General features: G+C 38.2%; 1 protein-coding gene across 3 annotated transcripts in view; it reads right to left on the reverse strand.

Annotated features, from left to right (window-relative positions):
* The window catches only part of nos1apa (nitric oxide synthase 1 (neuronal) adaptor protein a), an 84,554-nt gene that overhangs the window by 39,545 nt on the left and 24,436 nt on the right, over positions 1-20,573 (reverse strand). For 2 of the 3 annotated variants that reach the window (XM_042758459.1, XM_042758461.1), the window contains exons 3-4: positions 14,941-15,033; positions 14,094-14,152 (exon numbers count right to left, since the gene is read on the reverse strand). In XM_042758459.1, the coding sequence (XP_042614393.1) occupies positions 14,094-14,152; positions 14,941-15,033 (152 nt within the window). Of the gene's footprint in view, positions 1-14,093; positions 14,153-14,940; positions 15,034-20,573 lie in introns of those variants that run through there. The other variant, XM_042758460.1, reaches the window with a different exon arrangement.

Genomic DNA, 20,573 nt, shown 5'->3' on the forward strand with positions numbered 1-20,573 from the left:
GAGCGCTGGTCTTTCACTCCCCTCACCTACAATCCCTGCCGGTACCGAGACTTGAACCCACGACCTTTGGGTTACAAAACCGACTCTATCCATTATTCCAATACTGCCCCCACAGATCTAGAAACACCCTAGTAACCACCCAAAACACCTTAGGAATCACAGAAACGCCTCAGCAATTATTAACGCAATTGCAGCTACCCACAAAATGGCATGACAACACCCTAACATTATAAGTTTTGTACAATAAATGTAAATTAAAGGCATAAAACAAAAAAACGGACCAATTCTTCAAAATGTTATTCCATTCGGCATTTATTAAAGTAACAAATCTGCCTACATACCTACATCACTTCCAAACTCCCCTGCCCCTCTGATGAATTTTTCAATATGTTTCTACACAGGCAAGTGCAGTCATGAGGACTGTATAGAGGAGCCATGATTTCCTCTGCACTTTAATACAAATGAGGGATCTGAATTATTGATGCCTCTTATTATACCTCTGTTAATAACAGCAGGCCAGTTCTCCCTGCTCCTGGTGCCAAGTTTATGCTCTGGGCGACAATAAAGAAGCACAAATGTCACCGTTGCTCTTCAGAAGGGGGCAACAACAGGCAATCTCACACCTTCAGAGCTTCAGAGCCCCAATCCCATCATCCTAAGAGAGCCCCCATACACACATGATTCAGTCTCTTCAGCTTTCAATCAAACACACTCACAGAAGCTGTCAAATGCCTCCTGGGGTTGCTGCTCCTGGTTTAGCAGGCTGTTGGAAAGCAAAAATCATTGAAATCACTTAACTAGGCACAAATTGGAGTCAAACTCAAGTGTTATCTTCATTGAAATGATTTAGGATGTGACTGTTTTTTTCATTCATTGTACTCAACCAACTCGAAATGTTTTAAAACAAAATGCCTCCATTAAAGAGGGCCAACAGACCCCAATCGTTTACTGGTTTCAGGTCTGCCAGATAAAAATAATTATTGTCCTGACATGTCAGCTGCCTCATCCAGTGAGTCTGGGGATTGCATGGGCATGTTGTCAAGTTCAAGCAGCAAATTTTGGTGAAGATGATTAATGTGTTTTGTTTAGGCTTTCATGCGATTCTCCATTCGCTGAGGACACACAGCCAAACAGGATTATAAACCGCACATTCATTCTGTTACCATCAGCAGCGTCTACATAAGGAACAACTGCGCTGCTAAAAGGTTTTGCAAAGAACAAACACTTTAAGCACTTTCTCCTGTAGCTTATTGGCTGCCGCTCTGATTACCATACAATATTTGCATTTTCTGCAGATCTACAGAAATGAAAAGCAACAGCATTTTCATTTTCACAACAACAAGCTGGGTGTCCTTCAGCCACACGCTGACCGAACTCACTTTGTACTGTGACTTGAATTACAAGCCTGAATTACATGACATACAAACAGATTCATTTCCCCAGGGCTTTCTCTGGTTAATATGTAAAGGTATAAAATTGCTATTACAGTATCTCTACGTAAAATGTGACCAAATTCTTGCAAATACATGTTGGGTCAACTTTCTAATTCTTATGATTGCACAAAATGAGCTCAAGCATATAAAATTGCACACTTTGTCATGATTGTAGTTGATTAGAACAGTTATGGTTCAACAAGCAGCATAAAGCAGCATCTTGAATGATTAATTTCTCTACTACGTGGTGTGGCAGAACGGAAAACTCTGTATGCCACGTGTTTACTTTCACTTTGATTTCACAACTCAATGACGTAACGGGAGGCGTGCATATCAATTAATGGGAGAAGTAAATATAGGGGTGAGGCTCACACACCGGGAGAGAGGGGACGTCACCAGTGAACAGTTCTCGTGAGAGTTGTGGGAGAGAAGCTGAGTTGGAGTTACCGTGTGGAGGGCGGCTCGTGTTCCTGTCGACCTGACGCTTCCAGACATGCTGGTTACCCTGAAGTTCGTGAACGGGCGGGAAGTACCTTCACGTATGAGCTTTATTCAGTAATTCAAATAGGAAAGCCGGACGTAAAAAGGATCATCGTTGAGTCCCCGGCGGTCTCTAGACACTCTTCATAATCCTTGTGAGATGCTACACTTGGGTCAGTGACGCAAAGCCATTCTCTCACACAAACAATCAGTCCCACACGCGCACTCAGTCCCACACGCACATACACACGCACGTGCTATGCAAATGCACCACCGATGGTTTCAATTTATTTAGTTTTCCTCGTTGATCGAGCCTGATTGATATATACGGTTTTGTTGATTTGTTTGTACCTCTTACTCCTACGAACTATTATTCATTGGGTGTTACCTACATGAGCAAACTGGGATTAAAAAGGGACATGTGAATATACTGCTGAAAGCCCTGTTACAACGAACTGTGACACATCTGACATATCTTATGGGTTAAAAATAGATACTCAGAACAAAGAGAAAATAAGTGGAGTCTGGAAGTATTCTATTGTCTATAAATCTTTGTTTTCTTTTTTGTTTTGTGGCTGTATTTTTTATTTTTATTGTTTGGTGTTGATCAAACTAGACTTTCTTTGGCAGTGTTTTGAGTAAATCTATTGTTGTTAATTACAAGTTTTGATTGGAAGGAAAAAAAGAGACAAAAGACTGTGAATGATTTGAGTTTATTGAATGTAACAGGTGGTTATTTCAAGCTATCCTGGTTTTTTTTTTTGGCAGGCTTAGACCTGTCTGGCGCCCGAAAGAAGTTGAATTAAACTATTGATTGAAATCTTGACTGCAAATTGGTTTCTGGGGCCCACCACCGTTACAGTGCAAATTGGTTTCTGGGGCCCACCACCGTTACTGTGTTGTAATTATATGTGTATATGGTTATAGGTCATAAATCCTTCTTAATATTTAAACTGTATTATGTATATTTGAGATTGAGGTTGTATGTGAAATGAAAGACTGCCCATGTTGGTGGGGATTTTGTTCTCTGATTTCATGGGTTAAACGGGGGAAATATGCTCATTGTGATTTGGGTGTGTGTGTGGGTGGATTGATATGAAACAAAACCCTGTTGAAATTATAATTTGAACTCATTTGTGAGGAGTTATCCTTGTTCTAGCAAGTGAAATTATTTAAATGTTTTTGTTTTCTTTTTGGGTTGAAACAATTGTGTGAGCAAATTGGAAAAGTGTGTAACTTCTGAAGAAACTGCTAAATGCTAACCCTGTTGTTTATTATTTTGCCCCTATTGAACTTGGTAGTTTATTATTTTGTCCCGGTTTACTTTCCTTTTAAAACTGACAGACTCATTACTGACTTGTATTGTACACATAGTTCATACTTACATAAAAATGACTTCCACACCCTCTCCATCTCCATCCACTTGTGTGGATATTGAAGTCCCCGAAGTGGACACTCCCATGTGGACATCATCAGTCCCCATTACCCCCTTTCCTTACACCCCCATTATGCCTCAATCTGGTCCCCTGGGAACCAGTGTGCGGTTTGCCACTTTGCCCTTGACGGTTAGCACTCCATTACAAACCCTCCCCAGGGATCCTCCCAGTGCAGACCATATGCAGCTTTGCTCATCACCTGAATCTTCTCCTCCATCTTCTGTGGGACAGCAGGATTTGCAGGATTTGCCGTGTGAACTTCCCACACCGGGCAGAGGCATTCAACAACTTACCCAACAAGTTAAAGGAGATTTGGACTCCTTAAAAGAGTCTAGCCAGAAACAGGAGAGTGCAATAATTCAACTTACCAGGGAGGTAAAGGACAAGTCTTCTCAATATGCAACACACATTTCCAATATGGTAGTTAAGATGGAGGACAATCAGCAGAAATTACTCAAGTGCATCTCTGATAATAAACAACATGTAGAGAGCGGGATGGATCAATGGACCAAAGCTACCAAATGTATGATCGCAGATGAACTGACAAATGTGAAGACTGCCCTTGTATCTGAGGTACGTTTCTTGGTGGAACAGCTTCAGGTAGAAATTCAAAAGGATCTTAAAGACATGCACAGGAACCTGCAGACTAGTCAAGATGAACTCAGCAGAGAGCTTCATCAGTGTAAAAAGCAAATGGATGAGCTTAGCACTAACTTTCAAAAATTCCAATCAGACTTGACAAAACATTTTGAAATTGAAAGAAAAGAGAAGATTGATCAGCCAAAAGAGGTATCCATATCGACACCCGTTTCCTTTTCCGAACCCCCTAGCCCAGAAGTACACGCTACCACATCTTCCACTGCTACGGCAGCAAAAAGTGACCATCTTCGACTAACATTCCCCACATTTGGAAGGCCATCTGATGACCCAGACCCTTTAAGTTATTTAACTCGATGTCAGGATTTTTTGGCATTACACCCCTTATCAGATGTGGATCTTCTGGCTACTTTTCGCACAGTCTTACATGGAACTGCACGTGACTGGTGGGAGGTTGCTCGCTCTTCCACTTTCTCCTGGACAGAATTCGAAGCAGCTTTCCTCTCTGCGTTTCTCTCAGAGGACTATGAGGACGAGTTGGCTGAGCGAGTCAGGACTAGGACTCAAGGAGAACGAGAACCTATTAGAGATTTTGCTTTTTCCTACAGAGCATTGTGCAAGAGGTGGAAGAGCACATTAACAGAATGTGAAATTGTAAAAATGATTTTAAAAAATATTAAACCTCATCTTGCCAGTCAACTTCGCAGTCGTGTGTCTACAGTGGAAGACTTGGTGAAGCTAGGTCATCAATTAGAAAAGGACTATGAGCAGCAACTCCGGTATGATGGAGGCTCATACCCTAAACAGCAGTCTATAGTGCCCCGACCTCCTGTTAATCGCTCTATGGACAAGTCCCAAGTTCAGTGCTGGCGGTGTAAAGGACACCATTCCCCAGGGAACTGTCCTTATTTTTCATCTCTTTCAAAGCCATCCCATCAACCTCAACCATCTCACCACAAACGACCTCCCCAAAATCCAAAACAGGGAGGGTTACCCTCCCACAGCACTGTCTCAGCCACGACGGCATCACCTATCAACTCCAGTCTGAGAACGAACCAGGTTAGTGACAACAAACAATTCACAGTACCCCAACAGCTAGTAGTCCCTATCACAATTGGCACCTGGAAGGGTAAAGCTATTGTGGACACTGGAGCTAGCTATACTCTTATACATGAGAGGTTATGGAAGGCTCTTACATCCCAAGATAGTCTCCATCCATGGACCTTAGGGCCTCTATACCTAGCAAACGGCGAGGCTGAAGTTCCCCTTGGGTGGATAAATGTGCAGATTACCCTGCATAATGCAAATATTTCTATGCAGGCTGTAGTCCTTACCTCCACATCCCTGACTTATGTAGCAGTGTTGGGATTAGATTTCATTTTCCTGAGCGGCCTCCAACTTAATGTGGCAGACAGGAAATACTCCTTCAAATGTGCTCCTGAGGAGGAATACTACTTCCAACTGGGACAAGCAAGTATACCTGCCAGTAGAGATCCATGCCAACGAAAACCAAAGAAATCTAGGAGTTCCCAACAAAATCTTTCGATACTAAGTTCTGTTCCTCCTCCACAACCTCTACGGGCATCTCGAGATGCAGACCCTACCGCTACAGAGGATCAAGTATTAATTGACAATGCTGTAAAAGAAGCAAATTTACCCCACAATGAAGAAGTTCAGCTACACCACCTCTTGGAGTCCTATCAGACGGTGTGTACTCGTCGACCCGGACGTACGACGGTTCTTCAGCACTGTCTGTACACTCGTCATCCCGTACCCAGTAAACAACGGCCCTATCGGCTCCCACCTGCAAAGCAAGCCATAGTGAAGGACCAGATTGAAGAAATGCTAAAAGCTGGCATCATAGAACCCTCTTATTCAGCATGGGCATCACCAGTTGTTTTAGTCCCCAAGAAAGATGGAAGTCTCAGGTTCTGTGTTGACTATAGAAAGGTCAATGCTCTCACCGAGAGTGATGCGTATCCAATTCCTAACATCACAGAGATCCTAGAGTCGCTTTCTGGTGCAGCCATTTTTTCAACTTTAGACCTTAACTGTGGGTATTGGCAGGTACCCCTGGATCCTGAGAGCAAGTCAAAGACCGCCTTCATCACCCGCAGGGGGGTTGTACCATTTCAATGTCATGCCTTTTGGTCTGAAGAATGCCCCAGCAACCTTTCAAAGGCTGATGGAGATAGTCCTGAGAGAATTGCTTGGAAAAAGATGTTTTGTCTATATTGACGATATCATTGTTTACTCACCATCTATGACCCAGCATGTCCTTGACATTGAGAGCATCCTTCAACGGTTGCAAACAGCTGGGTTGACATTAAACCTAAAAAAATGCAAGTTTTGGTCGACAGGAGATCAACTTCCTTGGTCATGTAGTGAACGGAAAGGGAATTACCCGCTGATCCCAGTAAGGTGGAAGCAATCCGCACGTATCCTGTTCCACGCAACCTTAAAGAAGTCCAGCGTTTCCTAGGATTGGCTGGGTGGTACCATCGATTTGTGCCAGACTTCTCCAGGATCGCTGAGCCTCTCAACACACTAAAAAAGAAAGGACACTCCTTTCAGTGGACGTCACAATGCCAACAAGCTTTTGAGTATTTAAAATCCTGCCTTACATCACCACCTATCCTTGGACACCCTGATCTCCAACTACCCTTTACAGTGTACACTGACGCAAGCGACATCGGCTTGGGCGCTGTATTTAACTCAGCGGGGAAAGAACAAGGAGGTGAGGGAAGTGATCGCCTATGCCAGTAGGACTCTAAATAAAAGCTGAGGGAAAAACTATTCTACCACCGAAAAGGAATGTCTTGCTGTGGTGTGGGCTCTGGAAAAATGGCAGCATTACTTGGAACCTCGACTGTTCACAGTAATCACTGACCATTCTGCATTGCAATGGGTGATGAGTTCCACAAAAAAACAACCAGTCGACTCATCCGGTGGGCTCTACGGGACTACAAAGATTTGACTTTGTGATGGAGTATAGGAAAAGGGAAGTTGAATGTAGCACCGGATGCTCTTTCACGAAGGTACTACCTACCGGGAATGCGGTGTTGTACACCAATCAGAAGAGGAGGCAGAGTTTCCAATCACCCCTGAAAGTATCTGGGAAGAACAACATCAGGATCCTGAACTTAGGAAAATATTTCATGCGTTAGCAAAGGACGAACTCAATGTGAAGGAACAATATGCAGTATTGGAAGACAAATTGTATCACACACTCATCTGGCCGATGGTCGACTTCCATTACCTTTACGGGTTGGTCATTACCCGCAGCCTTGTACCTTAAAATTCTCCAATACTACCAGTTCTAATCCCATGAGTGGCATCATCTGGCAATTTCAATGACGTATAAAAGGGATACAAGGACGTTTGCCTACTGGTCTGGCATGTGGGCGGTATGTCAAAAATCATGTCAAGGAGGGTGTGAAAGTGTCAAACTCTTAAATGACACCAAAAAACCCGCAGGAAAACTGCAACCCTTACTACCCTTTTTTCCCCGCCCAACAAAGTGGGCGCAAATTTGGGGACCACCCCAATGGGTCCCCCCGCAAACGAACTTTCGGGAAAAAGAACCCATCAGTTAAAGGATTCCGAGGCACCGGTGGGACCTCAAATTCCCGGGGCCTTTTTTACCCCAAAAAGGGGGCATAAACAAGGGCACCCCTTTGGTCCTCTGGGCAGGAATTTAGGTAATTGGGCAAAAGTTGGAAAGGGGCCCCAAAAATTTAACCCGGTTTCCCCGAACGGCCCCCTTTTTACGGTAAAGAAAAACCCAAGGGAAATCAAAAAAGGGGGAAAGCAAACCTTTTAGGGGTTTAACAAAAAACTTTGGGGGTTCTCCTTTCCGGGAAAAATTTGTTTTGCCCCCCAATTTTCCGGGGTTCAAGGGGGCCCAAAGGAAGGGGGCCTTCGAACTCCCATTTTGGGCCCAAAAATTCAAGTTTTCAAAATGGGCTGGGGGGAAAAAATTTTTCCCCCTGGCCTGTTGAAAATTTTACGGTTGTTTCCACTCAAAAGAAAAAAAAGGAGAAAACAAAAGAGCTCAAACCCAAAACCTCCCAGGGGAAAAAAAAAACGGGAAGGGGGTTTTCCCCCCAAAGGTTGCTTTTTTAAGGGGGGAAAGTTCATCCGGAAAACCCTTTTTGCCCTGTTTTTTGCCTTTTGGCACCCAAAAATGGAAAGGGCGGGCCCTATCCCTTTAAAAAAGTTTGGGGGGCCCCCAACAACCAACAGTTCCCCTGAAGCCCCGGGGGAGAAAAGGGGGGAGGTGGGGATTTTATTTCCTTGAAGGGGGCCCCTTTTTCCTTATGCCCCAAAAAAATTGGGAGGTTTGTTTCCGGAAAACCTTCCTGGGAAAATTTTCCAAAAAGGGGAAAACCCGGGCGAAAAGGGGATTTCTTTGGGGGGTTTTTTTGTTTTTCCTTTAACAACTTTGGGTTGTTTTTTTCCAAAGGGGAATTTCCAAACAAACCGTTCCCCCCTGACTTTTTCCAATTTTTTAAACTCAAGACCCCTAACTGACCCGGGTTTAAAGTTTTTTGGGAGACCGTTAAAAAATAGGGTTTTTTGAGGCCCCAAACCCCCGGGGGAAAAACAGGGGACCTCCATGGGAAACTGGGATTTAAAAAAGGGGTGGTTGGGGTTACCTGGTTTGGGGGGGCCCCTGTTCAAATTTACCATTACCCAAAATTTGGGTTTAAACCCGAAACTGTAAGGGCGGGGAAAATTCATTGGCTTTAAAACCCGTTTTCTTTTTTTGGGGCGGAATTTTAAAAAAAGGGGGGTTGATTTCCCCCCGGTTTTTTTGCCTTTTTATTTAACCCTTTTTTGAATTACAATTTTTTGGGAAAGGGGAAAAAAAAACCAAAACAATTTTGTTTTAAAACGGATTTTAGCCCCCCCGGGGACTTTAAAACCGCCGGGCCCGAAAAATTTAAACCATTTTTAAAAATTTATTTGGTTTTTGGGGCCCACCAGCCTTTGGGTTATCTGTTTTCCCCAAAGGTGTCTCAATTTCAGCCCACAAACAAAATTATAAATTCATTCACAGGACTTATCTAACTCCAGTTTGCCTTCATAAAATATTCCCCAATTCTTCTCAATTATGTTTCAAATGTAGGTCGGACATTGGCACAGTGATGAATGTGTTTTGGGATTGTGATAAAATCAAAGGTTACTGTAAAGAGATCCACATGATTATTCAAAAGAGTATTGCAAGACTTTTGCATTGTCTCCAAATGTTTACCTTCTGAACTGTAAAGCTTGTCTGTACCTTGACTGTGACAAAGAAAGTGTGCTGAACTTTTGTATATATTTAGCAAAAAAAAATGTGTATTACTACTATGGTCAACCCTCAGTTAATATGTGGATGAGTCAGGTCGCTACTCTTTTACCTTTGGAAAAACTAACTTACAATCTGCATCAAAGATCTGATGTTTTCTGGTGCACTTGGTCTTCTCTGTGGAACTTTCTGGAAGATGCTTAGTGACTGATATATCCTTTTAATTACTGGTATATAAAATGTCCCTGTTACTTATTTACGTTGATATGCCATGTTGTATTTTTATTTTTATTATAATTATTATTATTTTGTTTTTGATATAGATGATATAGCTTATATGTCTCTATGTGCTGTTATGAGATACCAGTACCACTGTGTTGTGTTATTGTGTAAAAAAATAAAAAAAATAAATAATATTTTTTTCTTTTTAAACTCATGTTTTGACTATTAAAAATTGATTTTTAAGTATTTTTTGTTTTATTTGATTTAATTATTGTTTATTGATTTTTATTAAGCAGCACAGCTGTTTTCGGCATTATATAATAAAAATAAATGTTTCCAAATCAGCATATTAAAATAATTTCTGAAGGATCGCGTGACACTTAGCTATGTCATCATAGGAATAAATACGGTTTTAAAATATATTAAAATAGAAAACAATTATTTTAATAGTCAATAGTTTTCATTTTGATAGTTTAACAGTTATTTTAAATTAAAACATTATTACACAATATTACTGTTTTACTGTATTTTTAATCAAATAAATGTTGCCTTGGTGAGCATAAGGCACTTCTTCAAAAACATTACAAAAAATAAAATAAAAATCTTACCAACTATAAACTTTTGAATGGTAGTGACATTGTTTTTATATTAAAAGAGCTTTTCATCCAAATATAAATCCCAGATTTCAACTAGACAGGCAGTTTAAAATCAAACAGTGGTTTTGTTTGCTGTGCATTGAGACCTTAATTATATAGGTTAAATTGTACAGAGCAAGTTATAGAATTTCCACCTGAAGACAAAAACTCCCAAGGAATGCATACTGGACTAAAACCTTGACATCACATAAAATCCACGTTATGCCTCACTAAGGTAAGCTCTTCAACACTGCAGGAAATATTAAAACCTGCCACTGTGCAGTAAGCTGTTCATGCAGCCTTCAGTGTTTGCTGTACAAACAGTGAATGTAGTCTCTGTGTTGTTCTGATTAGCCAGATTCTTATTTATAATTAAGACGGGTGGCCTGATTCTTATGCTGCTCTATTCTTTAAACCGGCAGTCAGCCACACACACACACACACACACACACACACACACACAAACTATATGAGTTAGGTGAACATTTCAAGGTGGTAGACTCAAAAACACACTGATCAGAGCCTGTAAGTACAAAAACCATCCACTCATTATTTGTTATCTTGAGATTGTGGTTTTCGCCTAGTACATACTGTTATATATTCTGCCTCTTGCAGGGACTATGCGAAGTATTTCACCGATGATACTGACGAAGGGAATGAGAGGATCTGGATGAATGATCACATCTATCTTGCCAAACATCTTCTAAAACCATATTTCTACACAATAAGAGAGACTACACACAATCTGCAGTAAGAGAGAGAAGCATTTGGGATTAATGCATGCCTGCCAATTCTGGAAACCTTGCATAAACATGAAGATGCCAGTATGTGAGGTATCCATCATGATCGAGTTAGTTTTAATCATGGAGTCATGTATTACCGTCTGCTTGTGTGGATACTCTGGCACTAATGGGAGTGGATTCATAAAACATCACTAATGGTTTGTGTGTCCTCAACACACAAACAGATGCACACGTGCTCAAACAAATACCCTTGAGCAAGGACGGTGGAGAAAGCTTTTCATATTCTAATGGGGATGCTGTTCTCACTTGTTGCCTGGGAGATGATGCATTCTAGGGCTTTTGCAACAGTGCTGATGTAGATGTTGGCTACTGCTTTGGAACAATCCCAAAATTGAGATCCAGGAAAGATGAAGTGTTGATGAACAAAATTACTGCATGCCTTAATATTTAAGACTGATTTTTAACATCTGCTTAGTAAGCAGACTTCAGTACTAAAGTGTACTTACAGCTAGGTTTGATCACCAAACTATATGAACAGCAAAAGTATGATTTTGAAACTGATGTTACAGGGACGTTGCATTGCAATCACTGGAAACGTTTTAAGAGTTAGGAAATACATACACTTAAGACTGCTGCAAATCGTTGTATACTGAATGATGTATACTGCGACAAGTCTGATACAAAACCAGCATACTGAATAGGTGTTCTTGTAGCTAAAAAGGTAGCGACTGGTGCCAACAACACTAAAGTCATGGGTTTGATTCCCATGGAATAAATGAGCATATTAAATTCGCTTTGAATAAAAACAAATAATAAAAACAAAAAAGTAACATACTGCAATAACAGAATTTGCATTTTGTGGGACATACTGAATTAATAGTACTTGCACTGTTTTTCCTAGAATTTCCACAATTTCAAATCTTACAGACCACAATCATATAGATATAACAAATATACACACTTATTATATATAAACTCAAAGTATTTAAAATAGTAATATTAACCTAAAAAAATCTGTATTTATTATTGAATTTATTTAAAGGTATTTATTGCATTTATTAAATTTATTGAAAAATTTCAAATGGAAATAAAGGGCTTAAATTTCTCTCTCTCTCTCTCTCTATTTAACTTCATGTATAAAATAATGTCTCAAATTGCTCGCAACCCAAGAACAGACTCTCAAAAGAACAAGTATAAATCATCTTCTCTATACTCTGTACTTCTATTTCTCTTTTACAGACACACCAACTTGACCACATTTCACTGAATGCCCTTGAATTACAGGGATCAACCGAATCCTAGATAAAATACTCATATTCCAGGCAGCTGCAGTATTGTGGATACAAGAAAAAGATTGTATCTCAGCCATCAGGTTGTGAACCAGTCATGTCTGATACCGTTTAGAGCTTTATAACATGCTCCTTGTCAGCTTTTCACTTCAAGTCTCAGAAGATGGTCCTGTGGATAGCATTATTAGTAGTTTTGTGACAATGCAGTTGTTCCCCGCCAGCTTTGAATCAGCCCAGCGCTTAGTATCAGGGCGTAAGTGCAAGCGAAGATTAATACTCATGACATAGTGCGGTAGTCCTCTCATTTTTCATTATGTCTGTCAGCGACTGGTAAATTGGGTCCTGCATCCTCTACAGCTAGGCTTACAGGAACACAGTCAGTGGCTGTGTGTGAAATGGCTGTAAGGTAGCAATGACCTTGTCTGCTGTCCCAGCTGCATGACAGACACCACAAGAGTTCAGACCAACATTTTCTTTTGTCTAATCCATTTTCCTGTGGCTCAGTGGTAGAGCATTACGTTAGCAGCGCTAAAGGTCATGGGTTCAATTCCCAGGGAACACACACACTGATAAAAACAAAAAACAAATGTATAGTCTGAATTCACTGTAAGTCGCATTGGATAAAAGCATCTGCTAAATGCATAAATGTAAATGTAATCCAAAGATTTGAACTCTAACCACAACATCTCATTATCCGGGCTTTGACAGACACAGTCGGCAAACAGCATGCACACTGATCTGCTCTGGAAAATTCACTTATATTCTCCTTGAGAGACTCCAGAATACATTATTATGAGGCTGCCTACAATACACTGCTATACAAATGAGTAGAATGTGCAATATACATCCACTTTTGCAAAACACTGGATGTCCTAATTTGCATAATTAAAAGCTAATCCCAGTGTTAACTGAGTCTCCCATTGTCTAATTACATAAATGAAATGGAGTGCAATTAAATTGTTCTGGTCAGTAACTGAAGCATTTTTACAATTCTAAGTCAGATACTGTATGTCGATCTGACTATGTGTTTCATTTGGGTGTCTGTTTGACTTCTTTTATTATTAGAAGATTATCGGAATGCCATGAGGGTGAGTAAATGATAATAATTTTTTTTTACTTCTGGGTGACCTATCCTTCAACTCTCAAAGGTTATGAAATAAAAGAACATAGGGGTGTTTTGTGGCTGTAAAGCAAAATGTTGCTTGGGCAGAGGAGAGAATTCAAGCAAAATAGTAAAAACAAGATGGAAGCTGGAGAAAACCCCTTTTGATGACAAGTTGAGATCTTTATTTTACAAATTAATACAAATTTATGCATGGCCATGCTTAAATATTTATAACTTGAAACAGTAGCAAAGTATGGGGTGCTAAACAAGAAAATGAAGTTGGGATCTTTATTTAACCAACAGATATTTCATAGACATAGACATTTTAAAATATATAAGGAATTATAGATGAACATATTTAAATTTTCAAAACTTGATACTGTGCGATTATGGTGTAAAGTGCAGGAGAAAAAACTAGGATGTGGTGCAACATCTGCGTCTGACATGAATATTTATGTAAATCAAAAACACCAACGTTAAAAGAACCATGTCCATCACTTCTATTATTAAGGTCATAACATTCAAGTTAGAAAAGGAGACTGACTATAGTAACCCATACATTCAGACATAATTTTATCATAACAGGCTGTTGTACAGACAATCTGAGACTCACACCTGCTACTAAAACGGCTGGCAATCTTAAACACTGACTGTGTGAACATTTCCACTGTGAGTGTGAAGGTGATATATTTAGGTACACAGTTTAGGGGCAAACCTGACAATCATTTTATTCTCCTTTCCCACTGAAAGCGTCCCATTGAGAGCTGACTCATTACTCACTTACTTTCAGGACTGACAGCTACATTGCTCAAGTGCTGAATGCGGTTAAAATAAAAGAGACATTTTATGAAGCAGCGCACCTGTATATTGGGTCTTGCATCAACATCATCTTGCTTTCATCCCAGGTCCATTCTTTTTTCTGCAGGAAACAAAAGTGATCATTTCAGTACACCACAATCTAGGCTTTAATATATGATAATATACCGGAGGCAGAAGCTTGCTCTATGAATTTTCTCATTTAAGTTCCAGCTCCAAATTAAACCAAGTGATAAAGCACCTGTGTAAATCAATAATTTATGTTTAAAGGAACAGCACAAGGCGAATTAAGATGCAGAAATTGCAGGGACTGACTGTACCCATTAACTTTGAGCTAAGCATCTTGCTAAAGGACAAAATCATCCAGGAAACCACCTTAAGGCAAAGTGTCTTGCCAAAGGGTGAACACAGTAGAGCAGGGCAGTGATGGGTGTTATTCTCATCTGAACTAAAAAAAAAAAAAAACCTTCAGGATCAAACCCTCAGACTACTTGAAGCTTACACTAGATTGCTACCATCATCCTGTGTTATGTAACATGTTTATATTGGAAGTTAACACTTACAATGAATCTATCCCTAATACAGCCCAATAACACAATTTATAGCACAGTATTTTTGTTCATAAAAAAGGTTCTCTATGGTCTCAAACACAATAAAATATTGATATGAGTTCCTAGTGCACTTAATGTGCATCATCCTTTGTGCATTAAAAAATGAACTAATAAATAATGACTGAATGAATGAATATAACTGAATCAGTATATCAAAAATGAATGAATGAATAAATTAATAAATAAATCAAAATGAATGAATAAATGATTGAATATGGTCTCACCTTTAAACAAACAAATTGAACACATTATAACTAACAAACATACAACAGAAGTTTACCTTTTTCTTTTTCCGCAGTGCTACTCTGACCCCATCCACGGACACAATGATGTTGACTTTCTTCTTTTTGATATTCTTCACTTTAAATTCATACTGTAAAGAGGAGAGGAAAGATAAAGATCATTATGGGAAGAAATATCAATACAGAGCAATTCATTTTCACTCTTCCAGAGGACACCCAAGGATATTTCTATTAATTAAATTCAATCCAAGACCCCATTTAAATAGATATCATGCGGTCCATCCTCTGCAAACATCAATAACCTCACCCTTTTTTATTGGCGTATATGCCCTTGCAGAGAACGAGCTCAAATGCCATTAACATTTCGACAAATTAAATGCAAGACTGGAACTTTTAAATGAGCCAAGTGCTTGTTATCAACAGTGTGGAAATCAGAAAGGGTACAGCAAAGCCTTCGAAGTGCATCTGGAAAGAATCGAGTTCTCTAGTAAATGGGTTTCTCTATAGCTTCTCAGCTCTGAGTTAACTTTATGATGTATGCTGCACTTTTCCACTATTCAGAGAGGCATTAGCCTGCTTAAAGATGTATAGACGTGGGTGTCAGTACAAACGACTGTGAGCAAACACTCTTACACAAGTAAACAAGAGTCTCCACAGGGACAGCATGAAAAGCAGCATGTCCTCATTTTTCATTCCTACTCATGTATACAAATTCATATGGACACACACAATATCGTTAAAAAGTAGACTAAGTTGGTTAAGGCCATTGGGGAAAAGCTTAATCTATAGTTTCATTAATACATATACAAACATTCTTTAAAACATGCTGAAATTTTTACACCGTCAAGAAAAGATGGCTGAATAGACCTTCTAGCTGCTCTGCATCTTGATTGTTCACTAGCTAATGTTAAATAATGAGGAGAAGATGCTGAAGAGAAAGTTTGCTTCTTATGTGTCTTCCTGCTTATAACAAAAAAGGGGATTTCATGACCCATTTTGGGTTGTTTAAACTATTAGACAAAATGTTTAAACCAAGTTGCAAAATTTAGTATAAATATAGTAGATCTAACATAAATCAAATACATGTAAACATCAAGACATTTTGAATAAATCATAAATTTAAAAATTTAATAATAAAAAGAAAAGTCACTAAACATGCACTTACACAAAGTAAAATACTCCATGATGTCCATTTTTTTGAGAATGCAAATAGAGTTTGAATTTTCAAATATCGGCCAATACGTTTTTCTGCTTGGGCGATGTGCTCAAGGCGGGACTTTTATTTTGACTGCACTGAGAGCGGCAGCCCCTGAGCACCCGGTGTTCGCATTCTCCCTCTTGTTAACTGTCGTTGTTAACAGTTCTGTCTAATACGGATAGAAGTCTGTCTAATAATCCGATAGAATGGTTAAACAAAGGAATTAAAGTATACAGAAAGTATTATAACGATTGTATTATAAAGCAAATACGCATTTATATAATTTAAACAAATCTTTGAATGACTAATGAACATTTAATTTAACAAACCTTGCAAACTTAGTTGAATCCAGCTGTGAGATCTTGTGAAGTGTGCATTTTTATCCAGCATGATTGTGTGTTCTCTGTGTGACGGTCGGTCTGTGTGAATTGAATGCTTTAAACTTTAAACTCGTGATTTCAAATTATGATTTCAATTTTTTTTATTATTCAAAAAATGCTTTATGCATTTGCCCACTGTCATATTCATGTCTTTTCACTGTGTGCTGTATGTAAAATGAGTGTTACCCTGGCTTTATTTGAAAAATATGATTCCCAAACACAAACTTCTCAGAATACTTAGTGCCCTGTTAATAATAATTAAAAAAAATTATATCGGCTTTATATCAGTTTTTTTTTTCTGTTTTTTTGAATAAGCACCCGCTAGCGGCGAAACCTTATATATTGTGCCTTTAATGATCTTTATTATACAATGAATGGCCAATCATCATTCAGTATAATTGGATGCTCAGCACAGCAATATATTTCCCACAAAACTAAAAACAATCATTAATAAAAAAGCTGTCAAGGCTGCCTCATGCACCTAGGTGTTAATACTAACAAGGTGATGGCAGGCTTAGCACTCTTTTCCATTTTCTCCCCCTCACTGCAGTAACGCCGTCCTGTTTGTCTCATTTTAATTGAGTTTCTTTTAGCCACCTGGAGCCCATTTCTTGTCTCTCAGCAGGTGCTGAGTGAAATTTCATCTAGTATTGACTAGGGTTGGGAACCGAGAACTGGCTATTATTCAGTATCGGTTCTGTTTTTTTTAAAAGAAACGGAAGCGTGAGCAATTTCTAAGTTTCGGTTATGAAAACAGTTCTGGTGCGATACGTGACCAAGCGCTGGGAGCAGCTTTGCGCCAGTGTTCTGATGATTCGGCGTTTCCCATGAAGAATGTCACAAACCAAATAACAGAAACGCCGCCCTGCCTCTTTAATTACTGAGCACATTGTTTCTAATAACTCACACTCCACAGATGCGCACGCCACATCGTGTCTTTAACTGCCGAACACGTTTCCCACGACTGTACGCGCACTCGCGCCTTTGATAACTGTGCATGACGTTTTGTGTGATTGTACTTTTTGTCTGACTGTACATGTACCTGCAGCACCTGCCGCCACTAAATTACATTATATTTGTCCCGTATTGTCATTAATATACTGACTTCAACTTGGACCACTAAATAATTATGCAAGTATGAGGGTTAGATTATTTAGTGTGCAGATCATTTCAAGAGTGATAAACAAAGTGATAGAAAATATTTATTTTCGTGCATTTTAAATGTTTAAAAATGTGGAAACCACTCATTGCATCACACCATCTCCTGACTGCATTATTATTTGTAAATTGGGGGCTTTATGGAGTGTGTGTGTATACATGGTATAAGTATAACAGTGTATATTTCATTAATTTAGGGAAATGAACAAGTGTCTTAGCCCTCAAGGGACTATTTAGCCAACCAGCTTATTTCTGCTTGAAAAGCAAAATGTTATTGAGAGTGTAAAAAACATCAACTTTGAAGCACATGTGATTGATGGACTAGCATTACTCAACATTACTTACTACCTTCCGGCAACACTACATTAAATGAAGGTAAAATAGTAAAAAAACATACATATATATATATATATATATATATATATATATATATATATATATTATATATATATATATATATATATATATATATATATATATATATATATATATATTTATATATGTAATAATAATAATAATTGTTCATTTAAATTGAATCGGAACCGGAAAATTTGTGTACTGTAATATATATGTTGAATTTTGACATTGCCAACCTTTGAATTAAGTTGACATTAAGTAATAAACAGTAATGAGCATTGAGTAGTTGAGTATTGTGCATTTTTCCTTACCACTATTTTTTAATAGATATTTAAAGATTTTAATGGTACCGGCATCAGAACCTAAAACCTGCCTATAACAACTTTTGTGATCCAACCATCCTTTTCAGTTTCATACCATACAAAAATGAAATGATGAAATGTGACTACTGTTTAATTCTGCAACATTTACTTGAAAATGATCTTGTGTACTAAATACTGAAGAAAGAACTCAAGATGCGCATTAAGGGCATGGCAAAACTTTACACCGGTGTTGAAAACAGAATGAAGTTGAGATCTACACACTCAAATTCATACAATGAGGAGCATTGAGCTTATCTTGAATTCCTCTCTGAGCTGAACAAGGTCACAGCAAAGTTTAAACAACCCGATGAGAAAACTAACCATGCTTTCAGAATGCTTTCAGAGCAAAACCTGAATGTTTTACAAGGCAAGAGAAAACAATCTATATCATTCAAAATGCAAAATATGGCAGTGACTCCTGTACTGAACCATCAATGAACCAAAAAAAAAAAAAAAAAAAAAAAAAAAAAAAAAAAATGGGATAGGCTAGGATTCGTATATTATTTGATTTGAGTTATGCAATATAATCACAGCACCAACAGTAGTCTGATTTATGAACATATTCTTTTATTAAATTGTTCAAATGCACAAATTAAGAAATTTTCCACTGAAAGAACTCACTGTATTGACCTGATGTAAATGTGAGTAACGGTTGATGAAAGTGAAACTCTGACTTCACAAAATGAAATAGTTTGTTGATATGAAAACATGTACTTAAAAGTTACACAATTGCAGATACAGACACACCTTTCCAGACGCTTGTTATTACTTTTTCAACATTATTCACTAAGGGATTATTCAGACAGGTTTGTAAATCAAATTACCGAAAAGAACTGACTGAACTGAAAATAAATCACTTACAAATTGGACATCACAACAGCTTGTGACCAATTTTTATTAGATCTCGATATCTAACAAAACATTTTAGAGCAAAACCAGAAAATTTTTATATGACTTTTAGTCCTGAAAAAACAAAAAAACAAAAAACAATTTAAATAATATATTTACAAGTTTTTCAATGTTTGTGGGAACACTGATATACTGTAAATATACTACTGTTCAAAAGTTAGGGGTCACTAAGATTTTTTAATGTTTTTGAAAGATGTCTCAAGCTCACCATTGCTGCATTTATTTGATCAAAAATGCAGTAAAACCATAATATTGTTATGTAACATTACAGTTTAGTATAGTTGTTTTTTTATTTCAATATATTTTAAAATCAGGTCAAAGCTAAATTTTCAGTAGCCATTATTCCAGTCTTCAGTGTCACATGATCCATCAGAAATCATCCTAATATGCTAATTTGATGTTCAAGAATGATCCCTTATTATTATCAATGTCACGATGTGAACAGTTGTGCCTCTTAATATTTTTGTTGTGCCTCTTAATTTGTGGTGAACCAATATATCGACAAGGCCGATACGTTTTTTCTGCTTGGCCGATGTGTTCGAGGTAAGACTTTTATTTTGACGGCGCTGAGAACGGCAGCGCCTGTGCACAGAGTGCTCACATTCAAGCAAATACACATTTATATAATTTAAACAAATCTTTGAATGACTAATGAACATTTAATTTAACAAACCTTGCAAACTTATTCAAATCCAGCTGTGAGATCTTGTGAAGTGTTTATTTTTATCCAGCATGATTGTGTGTTCTCTGTGTGACGGTCGGTTCGTGTGAATAGAATGCTTTAAACTCATGAATTCAAATTATGCTGCGCTTTATGCATTTGCCCACTGTCATATTCATGTAATTTTCTCTGTGTGCTGTATGTAAAATGAGTGATACACTTGCTTTATTTGAAAAATATGATTCCCAATGAACACTGAGTGCCCTGTTGGTTACAGTGTTTACTTCCTTTTTAATTTATTTTTCTTAAATTATTTATTGGTGAAAAATACTTAGTCATCTAAAGTATAAGTATGTTTACTTTACAGATTTATTTTTTAATCCATTGTCAAATTATTTCGACCCCCCCCCCCCTATTCCTACAATTATACAATTTACTTAATTATATAATTTACTTAATTTCACAGGAAAGATTAGTTTATTTTGTGTAAATAAAGAACTGTATTACTTTAGTCAGTTATTAAAGCAGGCCTATTAAAGTGAAGTGAAGTGAAGTGAAAAGTGAAGTGAAAGTCGTGACATTTGCCAAGTATGGTAATCCATACTCGGAATTGGTGCTCTGCATTCAACCCATCCAAGTGCACACA

The sequence above is a fragment of the Cyprinus carpio genome, chromosome A6, assembly GCF_018340385.1.
Source record: "Cyprinus carpio isolate SPL01 chromosome A6, ASM1834038v1, whole genome shotgun sequence".
Classification (NCBI taxonomy): Eukaryota; Metazoa; Chordata; class Actinopteri; order Cypriniformes; family Cyprinidae; genus Cyprinus; species Cyprinus carpio.